General features: G+C 35.1%; 1 protein-coding gene across 4 annotated transcripts in view; it reads right to left on the bottom strand.

Annotated features, from left to right (window-relative positions):
* Positions 1 to 12,284, bottom strand: part of PHTF2 (putative homeodomain transcription factor 2) — a 183,955-nt gene that overhangs the window by 142,821 nt on the left and 28,850 nt on the right. For all 4 annotated transcript variants that reach the window (XM_073238948.1, XM_073238946.1, XM_073238947.1 and 1 more), the window contains exon 2: positions 636 to 715. In XM_073238948.1, the coding sequence (XP_073095049.1) occupies positions 636 to 680 (45 nt within the window). In that variant the 5' untranslated portion in view covers positions 681 to 715. The remainder of the gene's footprint in view (positions 1 to 635; positions 716 to 12,284) is intronic.

Below are 12,284 nucleotides of genomic sequence, written 5' to 3' on the forward strand. Positions count from 1 at the left end.
AGAAAATATTATTTTGGTTATAAAGAAAATATTACATTGGTAAGGCTAATTTTGAAATGTGGAGGATGACATAGCTAGTTAAATAGTTAAAACAACTAATCCTAGAACATCAAAATAAACATTTTAATACTTTGGTTTGGAAAATACAGTCCCCAAAGGTTTATTTTACTGAAAAGATATAATTGTTGAATTGAAACTTACAAGAAACAGATTAGAACTGTAGTTTTTCTTGATGTAAAATAGTTATAAAATTATTACAGCTCTGCTAACCTTCTTTTAAAAATGAATACCAGAAAAATTCTAATGCTTTCATGATAAGCTAACTATATTTAAAATCCTTAAATCTGGTTTATATTGCAACTGAAAAAAATTAATCTAGCTACTTTAATAGTGTGGAGTAAAAAATCAAGAAAAAATATTTTTAAACATCATCTTTCTAATTTATTTAGAAGTAAAATTAGCAAGAGGAAAATAAAAATACTCTTCCCCTTCCAGTCAAATGATCCTAAAATCTTTTTGGTATTACTTTAGATAATATTTGACATAAATCCATGGCACCAAAGAAAAAAAAAAGAAAGCAGTCATTTTTAGAACAGAAACATTTAAAAGGTTAAAAGCTTTGACTATCAACTTACCTTCTTTTGATACCAGACTATAGCATCTGTGACTTTGGACGCCATTTATCCCACTGAAATCACACATTCGTCATTTTAAGCTGTGCAAGAGAGAAAAACACAAAGGACTTTACTTCCACCTTCCAAAAGGAGACTGACAACATGCATACATAGCACTCTAGTTACTTGCCGAGCAAGGGGTGTATGACTATACTTATATTACACCCTTCCTCATTACTATTTTAGCAACAGGTTCTCTTAAGTAAACAAAAATCAGTTGCCATAATAAAAGAAGGCTCTTTCTACGTAAATATGACACTTTAATTTTCTTACAAAACACTGCATTGTTTTTTTTAAAATAACCCTTTAAAAATTTTTCTAAATTTCCCAGATTATACGGAAACTTTAAATTTAAATTCACACATGATAGGAATAAATTTATTCGCTCAGTAACAGATCCATTTTGCTGTTAGTTTCTGTCTACAAACTCCTGCCAGTTAAGTGTTGCTTAAAGATGGCTTGATAGAGGTGCCAAAATTTATAGTATTTAATTTTCTCTGATACTCAGTAAACACAAAGTTGAACTAAAATTAAATAACTTGGAGAAATCTAATTTACGTAATACTAAGCCAGTATTAGTTAATTACCAGTAATAATAGTAAGGACTTCCCAAATATCACAGTTTGCTAATAATTAGCACAGACCACTTCATAAGCATCTTTTTTTGTGTTTGTCTAAAACAGTTTTGGATACTAAACTTAATGGTTACTTAGCCCGACAGAGACTTAATTCTAGATTGATTCCAGTTAACTATGGAATACTTTTCTAGTCACAAGACAAAAGCTAGCATGGAGGGCACCTCTGGTATGGTTTTAAGAATGAACCTAAACAGGTTCAAACAGATACCTGCCCCAGAACTCATTATAAACCAACACCATCCAAGACCACACAGACTCTCAGGGATAATCCTGGGAGTAAAGCACACTGCTGAGTTGATCCTAACACATGCAGATCTGCAACTGTAGAGATGCAACCAAAACAGAGTATACCCAGAATAAACAAATACCTGAGGTTTACACATCATTCTTGGATGCTTACTAGGATTTAAATATAATGAAAATTATCATGAGCAAGTTCCAATGTTCAGATGAACAACCTAAAAAATTTAAGGATAATTTATTTAATGCCTGTATTTTTGACAGTGTTACAGGCCAGCTTATTTTATTTTCCCCTAAGATACAGATTCCATCTTTAACTGATCAAATGTAAGGAAACTGTTTTGAATTCCTGATAAATGCTCTGCATTTATCATAGGAGAAGCATAGAGTCAAAAGACCTGAATTCAGATACTGTCTTTCTCTGCCTAATATGTAATATTGAAGAAGTCACTTAATCTCTGACCTCAGATTCTTTAGCATGTACAATCGGAAAAACTGGACCTACCCATCGCTTACAGGATTTTGTGACAGGTAAGTAAGGTAATATGCATAAAATGCTTACCACAGTCTAGAACATGAGGCAGTATCCAATTACAATTATTTGTATGATTACTTCTGCATTAAAAATTCTGCACTCCAGGAATTGGGAAGGGTTCGTATTTCCTTTTTTAATCACGGCAAACAGTTTAGAAAAGGAATAGATGCAGTTTTGTTGACATTTAAAATAAAAACAGGTGACTGATTATCATTAAATCCCAATATCAATTCTCAACTACACACACATGGATTATTTAGAGATTTCAAAGTTCACCTCCACAGAAGTTTCTCAGTCAGGTGTGGCTACCTTCATTTCTCTCATCAGGGTTTTTTGGGGAAGCCTTCCCTTACTAACTTAGAATCTCTGATTTGGGTTTTTTCTGCCCTGGAGGCCTCTGGGATAATTCATTAGCTTTACTCATATTTTATCCCAGAGCTTTTTCCATTGATTCTGCTGGGAACAATTTTTTACATTACACCTTTACTATATTTGTTTGTCAAGACAATTATGTTTCCAAAATGGCTATAACTCCTCCCCACTCCTACTCTCCCCCTCACTAAATGCAAACTACACAAAATGGTACAAAGTCTGAAAATATTAATTTTTCCCTTTCCTTTCTTTTCACTTCACCCAATCTTTATTAACAAAAATTCCAGGTTATTTACCAAGATAAAGAACCTCTCTCCAAATCCACCAAGAATGTCAATAAAGGCATTCCAAATATAAACTGTGAAAGGATTTTTTTCACCCAATCTATTAAGTGTGTGAGATACTGATATATTTGGGGGATATTTATATGGTCAAATATAAATAATAAAAACTTTAAAAAAACTTCAAAAGAAGTGTAGAAAACACTGCTTGCTTCAAACAAAATGATTTGAAATATAATTTTTTCTATTATTTGGTTTACACCATCCTATAATCAGAAAAAATTTCAAAAATCAACTCTAACAGTATACTATGTCACAAAATGTTCTGAATATTTTAATTACATATTTTTGGATCTACAGAAATAAAAATCAATTAAAGGAAAAAAACACCTTTCTCCAGTAATGGTAAGGTTTGTTCTGCAAACTCATTTAATAGTTTTTCCATTGTGTCAACAACAACCTTTCAGTGACACCGGATAGATCATACCTATTTTTAAAACAGGTTTTACAGCATGCTGCGATAGATTTCTGAATCAGACATCTGGCAAAGTGCACTCAAAGACACCCAAACTTCACATGAGTATGAACAAGAATTAATAAATCAATAAATGATTTCATGAATCATTACTTCTAAAGCCTTTCCAACTTCTTTGATTCTGACAGTCCAGGAAGACAGTTTACAGTCTCTATTATCATGGCAGTTCATGTTAAATAACTTTTTATATTACATTATGACACTAATTTACAGAAAAAACATAGAAAGCTTACTGAATACTTAACAAAGGATCGTAATCTTTTTTGATCAATTGATCTGATAGAAAGAGGGATATTAAGATATGGAAAAATCCAATTATAAAACTACAGAGATAACTGCAGCATTAACATTTAAATCTTGCTATAGATAGTTACTCTAAGCTAATTCTCTCCTTGACACTGCTTTAATCATCAAACTTTGTCAAAACATCTGAAATCATTCTTTACTATGTGAAGGTCCACAAAAAATGCATTCATGATGCCAAAGACCAGGGAGGAGGGAAAAGATGACTATGAAGAGATACATATGTTAAATATGACTTTACAGAATCTTACTACCAAATATAGTAATACCCAGGAATACTCTTTGCACAGATATAACCAAAGAAATCATTATGTTTTTAACCATTCCATTTTTTAGAAAAAATCAGTCTATCAAATACTACATAATGTGACAAGGTACTTCTCTCATTGTTCTGGAAACAATTTTCTCTATTCGAGCATGACTCTCAGTGTGCTCAGAAAACAACCTATGCCCACCCGACACTGCTTGTGCTGTTATTCTCACTTTTCTCTACTCATCCACACTCTTCTAAGTCAGTTCAAATCCTACTTCCTCTATAGTCCCATAAAGCTTCCTACAAATGCTCATTTGGGCTAAAAAATGTGGGAGCTTGATACCTCTTCCAGCACTGACCTATACTAATAAATCTGGCATTTAAATAAAAATGAAAAACAGTACTGGCACAAGAACAGAGCCACAGACCAGTGGAACAGATTAGAGACCCCAGAAATTAACCCAAACATATATGGTCAATTAATATTTGATAAAGGAGCCATGGACATACAATGGCAAAATGACAGTCTCTTCAACAGATGGTGCTGGCAAAACTGGACAGCTACATGTAGGAGAATGAAACTGGACCATTGTCTAACCCCATATACAAAGGTAAACTCAAAATGGATCAAAGACCTGAATGTAAGGCATGAAACCATTAAACTCTTGGAAAAAAACATAGGCAAAAACCTCTTAGACATAAACATGAGTGATCTCTTCTTGAACATATCTCCCCGGGCAAGGAAAACAACAGCAAAAATGAGCAAGTGGGACTACATTAAGCTGAAAAGCTTCTGTACAGCGAAAGACACCATCAATAGAACAAAAAGGAACCCTACAGTATGGGAGAATATATTTGAAAATGACAGATCTGATAAAGGCTTGACGTCCAGAATATATAAAGAGCTCACACGCCTCAACAAACAAAAAACAAATAACCCAATTAAAAAATGGGCAGAGGAACTGAACAGACAGTTCTCCAAAAAAGAAATACAGATGGCCAAGAGACACATGAAAAGATGCTCCACATCGCTAATTATCAGAGAAATGCAAATTAAAACTACAATGAGGTATCACCTCACACCAGTAAGGATAGCTGCCATCCAAAAGACAAACAACAACAAATGTTGGCGAGGCTGTGGAGAAAGGGGAACCCTCCTACACTGCTGGTGGGAATGTAAATTAGTTCAACCATTGTGGAAAGCAGTATGGAGGTGCATCAAAATGCTCAAAACAGACCTACCATTTGACCCAGGAATTCCACTCCTAGGAATTTACCCTAAGAACGCAGCAATCAAGTTTGAGAAAGACAGATGCACTCCTATGTTTATCGCAGCACTATTTACAATAGCCAAGAATTGGAAGCAACCTAAATGTCCATCTGTAGATGAATGGATAAAGAAGATGTGGTACATATACACAATGGAATACTACTCAGCCATAAGAAGTGGAAAAATCCAACCATTTGCAGCAACATGGATGGAGCTGGAGAGTATTATGCTCAGTGAAATAAGCCAAGCGGAGAAAGAGAAATACCAAATGATTTCACTCATCTGAGGAGTATAGGAACAAAGGAAAAACTGAAGGAACAAAACAGCAGCAGAATTACAGAACCCAAAAATGGACTAACAGGTACCAAAGGGAAAGGAACTGGGGAGGATGGGTGGGCAGGGAGGGATAAGGGGGGGGAAGAAGAAGGGGGGTATTAAGATTAGCATGCATGGGGGGGAGGGGAGAAAGGGGAGGGTGGGCTGCACAACACAGAGAGGACAAGTAGTGACTCTACCACATTTTGCTAAGCTGATGGACAGTAACCGTAATGGGGTTGTTAGGGGGGACCTGATATAGGGGAGAGCATAGTAAACATAGTATTCTTCATGTAAGGGTAGATTAAAAATTAAAAAAAAAAAAAAAAAGAAAGAAAGAAAGAAAGAAAGAAAAGGGGATTACTCGTTAACAGGATAAAACTATTGGTAAATCAAAGATCAACGCATGCTTTAAATATCCTTAATGTTGATCACTTAAAGGGTGTCAGATGATCAGCTATGGAGGTACTCTTTTCTGATAATATTCCTTTCTCTTAATTAAAAAAAAAAAAAAAAAAAAGCAGTTACTGTGTGCTGACCTCCAATGAGTTCTGCACAGTGGTATAGAGGGCATGTCAAAGTGTGGGCAAAGGGTCTGTTTGTTTCTACGCAGAAGATCAAGGCCTAGCTTGGATACCCAGAAAATGAAATAAGATACGATATGAGGAGGAGCTTCCGGCATCAGCACTCTCTGGAGGACTCGTGCCGGGGGATGATCATCAAAAAGCCTCCCCAGGGATCCGGACGATGCTGCGGTTGTGGCTGCATCCAGCCCACCGTCTCCTGGACTTGCCATAAGAAGGAGGAGGGAGATGTCTAGGCTGGCATGTGCATACAGTGAGACAACGAATTTGACTGGATCTGTACTGTTGGAACTCAACCAGGAGTTGGGAGGGGTGCAAGTTGTAGCACCCCAAAATCTCATGACTATAGACTATCTATGGTTAAAAGAACATATGGGATGCGAACAGATCCCAGAAATGGGCTGCTTTAATTTGTCTGATGGTTCAAGTACAGTTGGAAAATATCCATCATATTATAGATAAATTTTCACAAATGCCTAGGGTGCCTAAATGGTTTTCTTGGCTTCACTGGAGATGGCTGGTAATTATAGATTTGCTTTGTTTATGTCACCGTATTCCTATTATGTTAATATGTGTGTGCAAATTAGTTAGTAGTTTAAAACCTATACATACTTAAGGTACTATACAAGAAGATATGTCAAAGAAATAATCAATCCTCCCAAGTTTCCTTCATATGCTACATCTATAGCTTTTCTTCTTCCTTCCTAATTACAAACCTTAAATAGAATTCGTGCCTCATATCGAATTTACCGAGTATCATAATTCCTCCAGGTGGTAAAGATACCTCGAGACAAATGCTGGGCATAGAAGCCACAGGGCATAAATCTGCAAAGAAGTAAAAAGCTAACCTTTGCAAACAATATGGCTTCTCTCTCACTTACCAACTTTACATTTCCCTGTATGGCCCCGGAAGATGACTGGTTAGCCAGAGACGGGTAAGATTCCTCAAGGGAGGAACAACCTAAGACAGGCACAGTCGCAGGGGGGCCATCAGGTGAGAATTTGGGGATCAACAGAGGTGAGGCTCAGAACCTCACCCCCCCTGCTTTGAGAGAAATCTTCTGCATCCGTGGATGTCTTGCTGCCCTTGTCTAGCCTGGATTAATACTTAGTCCATAGGCACACACCTGATCATCTGATCATCTACATTTGCCTTCTTACAGCACTAAACTATGTTTTCTACCTTTATCTTGCATCTACCTACCACTTCAGCATTTTATTAAAAATAAAAATAATAATAATAATAGGAGAAATGTGGGATCAACATATAAATCAAGTACAAAGATCAAATGAATATTCATATTTGACCTGATGGTTTATAGGTCATATTGCATGATCAAAACCGAAAGTTTCTGTGATGAATGCCCTTGTACTATTCACCATGTAAGAATTTATTCACTCTGTAAGAATTCGTTCACCATGTAAGAACTTGTTCGTTATGCTTCAGAAGATTGGAGACTGACGAGAATTAGGCTTGAGATGGATTAATGATTGTACATTGAGCATTGACCCCCCTATACTGAATTTTTTTGTTGTTAACAACCATTTGATCAATAAATATGAGAGATGCCCTCTCAAAAAAAAAAAAAAAAAAAAAAAAAAAGTGGGAAAGAAATTTCTAGAAACTCTATGCCAGTAAACCTATGTAAAGATTTTTGGAATAGCTGATGAAAAACTATTGGGAGGTGAAGAAAAAATATTAAAGCCTGGGAGATGGTACGGTAATAACAGAAAAACTTCTGAAGTGTTACAAAATGCTTAAAGATCTATCAAAAAAGTAAATTTCTAGCCAGAAGAATTGACCTGCAACAGACATGATGTACTAAAATATAAAATATACCATGGTAGATCATATCTAAATTCATCATTGCCAAAAACTTACAATTAAACCTGGTATTTGAATTTATTTTTCCTGTAAGGGGAGGAATGTCAACATCAAATGAAAGATCAGAAAAGTGTAACTTACATAATAGAGGTTTGGTTTTAATGGTGAAATACTTCTGTTTATAATATAAAAGAGACAGATGCAAAATTTTTATTTTTAGAACTATAATCATAAGGAATATGATTATCTGAAAAATACCTCAGAAAAGAGGATGTCAGTATGATTAAAAAATCATTCAATAAACCATTTATCTATTCCAAAAAAAAAAAAAAAAAAAAAAAAATGAAAAACAGTCTAGCCACCCATGTCATTTGACTCTACGTAAACACTCATAAGGAAAAATAGACATCTTTCTGCCTTTGTGTTTCACTAACTACCCAGTACATTATACTATGCAATAGAGGAAGTAGAGCAGAGAAAAAGCAATGACTAAGCATCAGGAGAAATGGGCTCTACATCCAAGTTCTGAAACTAGCAGCTGTATGCTTTGAATAAGTTGATGAGTTCTGGGCCTGTTTCTCACCAATGCCATCTAGCGAAACATTCCACAACTCAGTAAGGTTAAACAAGAAGCAACTTCAATAATACACAGGAATTCCTCTGAACTCCTTTACTAACACACCCAAAAACATGAATAATAATTAAATCAGTGTTACATATATGGAATTTAATGTAGTAGAAACTATTAGACAAAATGGAAAACATACTATTTTTAGGTAGTTTATGTAAATCTCCTCAGGCCCTGATCTCTATATTATCCTATTCATTGTTATATCACTCCCTACTGCCCTTAGAATCCTATTTAGATCATTTGCCCTTTAGAATCATATTTACAACTTCTAAAATCTCACCCTAACCTCTTACCCAATATTATAGATTACTGTCTTCTCATATATCCATCTGCATCAACCATACCACATATCCCACACTTTTCAAACTCTGTCCCAAGATAAACACTTTGCTTTCCAAAACAAGGGAGATTTCAAGAAGGCCTAAATTTCACCTGCTCGACACAGTTTTCCTAAATTCTTCAATTAAAGATTTCTCATCCTGTTCTATATTCCCATTATACTTAGTATATTTTTTTCCTTACACTTTTGTGTATGTCTGTAAGTGCTCCTATACCTACCCAATAGTTCTAAGAGCAGTCCATTACTAGTTACCCGTGAATTCTCCAGTAGCTTTTTGTGTATATTAAACACTGTTTACAAACCCAATTAAAAAGTGGCCAACCAAAGCACTATCAGATGAATGAATTTAAGGACCAAAACTGAAAATTCTACCTGTCCAACTTCTGTATTACCCCATTGTGCACATAAACACAGAACATACACTTTCATAACACTAAAAGGTACACAAATGTTAAGTACAGTAGGTATGGCTGATTTATTTCCTGACGTGTTACTCAGTCAACTAATATCTAACTCTTTACAGACCTAAAAAGTACAATGAAACAGAGTTAAAGTTAAACCTGCCAAGTCTAGTCTAACTCCATTCTTAAATGCTGAAGCTAACTATAACTCAGATATTTCCTCCACAGCTAAAATAAGCAATTTTTAGAATTCAGAACTGTTCTCTTTCCTTAAAAAGGTAATAAATAAAATTGCATCAAAAACAATAAAATACGTAGGGATAAACCTAACGAAGGAAGTGAAAGTCCTATACCCTGAAAACTACAAGAAACTCATGAGAGAAATTACAGATACCAAATGGAAACACACTCTGTACTCATAGATAGGAAGAATTAATATTGTCAAAATGGCCATCCTGCCTAAAGTAATCCACAGATTCAATGCAATCCCTATCAAAATACCAAAAGCATTCTTCAACAAACTAGAGCAAATAAGTTCTAAAATTCATACAGAACCATAAAAGACCCCGAAAAGCCAAAGCAATCCTGAGAAGGAACAACAAAGCTGGGGGGATTACACTCCTTGACTTCAAGCACTACTACAAAGCCACAGTAATCAAGACAATTTGGTACTGGCACAAGAAGAGACCCATAGATCAATGGAACAGAATAGAAAGCCCAGATATAAGCTCAAGCATATATATGGCCAATTAATACAGGATAAAGAAGCCATGAATATACAGTGGAAAAAAGAGCCTCTTTTTTTGTTGACACAATGGAAAAACTATTAAATCTGACAAGGGGTTAACATCCAAAATATATAAAGAACTCACATGCCTCAACACCCAAAAAGCAAATAACCTTATTAAAAAATGGGTGGATGATATGAACAGACAATTTTCCAAAAAAGAAATTCAGATGGCCAACAGGCACAGGAAAAGATGCTCCATATCGCTAATTATCAGGGAAATGCACAAATTAAAACCACAATAAGATATCACCTCACAACAGTTAGGATGGACAACATTGAAAAAACTAGGAACAACAAACGCCGGCAAGGATGTGGAGAAAGTGAAACCCTCCTACACTGGTGGTGGGAATGTAAGCTAGTTCAACCACTGTGGAAAGCAATATGGAGGTTCCTCAAAAAATTAAAAATAGAAATACCATATGACCCAGCAATTCCACTCCTAGGAATGTACCCAAAGAAAACAAGTTCTCAGACTCAAAAAGACATATGCACCCCTATGTTTACTGCAGCACTATCTACAATAGCCAAGATATGAGCAACCTAAGTGTCCATCAGTAGATGAATGGATAAAGAAGAGGTGGTACATATACACAATGGAATACTATTCAGCCATAAGAAAGAAACAAATCCTACCATTTGCAACAACATGGATGGAGCTAGAGGGTATTATGATCAGTGAAATAAGCCAGGCGGCCAGGTGGAGAAAGACAAGTACCAAATGATTTGCCTCATTTATGGAGTAGAACGACAAAGCAAAACTGAAGGAATATAATAGCAGCATTCACAGACTTCAAGGGACTAGCAGTTACCAAGGGGGAGTGGTGGGGAAGGACGGATGGGGAGGAAGGGAGAAGGGGATTGATAGGTGTTATAATTATTACATATAGTGGAGGGGGGGGGGTCATGGGAAAGACAGTGCAGCCCAGAGAAGAAAAGTAGTGACTCTGTGGCATCTTACTACACTGACAGACAATGACTTCAATGGGGTAAGTGGGGGACTCAATAATATGGGTGAATGTAGTAACCATTTTGTTTTTCATATGAAACCTTCATAAGAGTATATATCAATGATACCTTAATTTAAAAAATCAGTAATTAAAAAAAGGCAATAAATGCTAAGGTTCAAATCAAATTTTTCTTATTGATCTTGAAGTTACAAAAAAAGTAAAGCTCTGGTAGAGGGCACCCTGTATGGGCAGAAGGAAACCTTCTAGTGTCAAGAACTGTCACTTTCTAATGGTGTGACCTGTCAATTGTTACAATTTCTTGAAAAGTTTCTAATACTTCATCTGGAACAAGGATATGAGTTCATGAAAATGTTAGGAAGCATAAATACTACACCTTATATGTTTAAAGTTGTTTTCAATCTTAGGATAGAAAAATGAAATGCAAAATGAGGTTTTGTAAACAGTGCTTTATCTTTTCTATTATGCCAGTTCATAAAAGAACTATTTGTAATATTTATTTTCCTTCATGGAATCAATGCATAGTCTGTGTATTTTCAGCTAGAGGATAAAATCTAATCTAAAAAGAATAATTACAGACAAAAATTATGGACAACGAAAGGACTTTGGATTTCTAAAAACATTTTGTGCTATTAGGAAACCTAAAAGCATCCCTAAAATTTTAATCTTAATACCCTACAAAGCCCTCTGTAGAATTTCTTGATAGGTACAATTAAACTACCCTAATATGTCCTTTAAAGCAACTTTTCAGATTTCAGGGTTTCTTAACCTTAAGCATGTGTTCACAAAATCTCTACTATGCCTTGAGCATTCTTTAGGGATTTGATTTTGTAATACTTAGAAAATCTTTTAAATATCTAATTGACAGTACTGGATAGGTGCTTCTTGTCCAATGTATTGGGTAAGTGCTTTGACTGTCATGCTACTTGGAAAAATCAATAATAAAATATGAGCCATTAAATGCCTTAACTTCCTCATTTACTCATAAGAAATTTCTTCCATCAACCAAGCAGGTTCCATGCAAATACAGGTATGTCATTACTGGCCTCTAGTAGAAACACTAATTGAGTAAGTGTTCTAGGTACTCTTTATCAAGATACTAATGCACTAAATGATATTCAAATGGCTTGAAGTTTTAAAAGATCTTCAAAATCATTTTAGTGATTAAAAATTGCTAACTGTATCTCTTCAAAAATGCTATAAAATTTGAAAAAACATAACTTCAGAGCTATTTCAGCTAGTATCTGATCACTTAATAAAAACATTTACTGAACACATTAATATTGCAGTGTTCTAAGCACTGAGGATACAACAATGAACAAGAAACAAGTT

This window comes from Manis javanica, chromosome 6, assembly GCF_040802235.1.
Source record: "Manis javanica isolate MJ-LG chromosome 6, MJ_LKY, whole genome shotgun sequence".
NCBI lineage: Eukaryota > Metazoa > Chordata > Mammalia > Pholidota > Manidae > Manis > Manis javanica.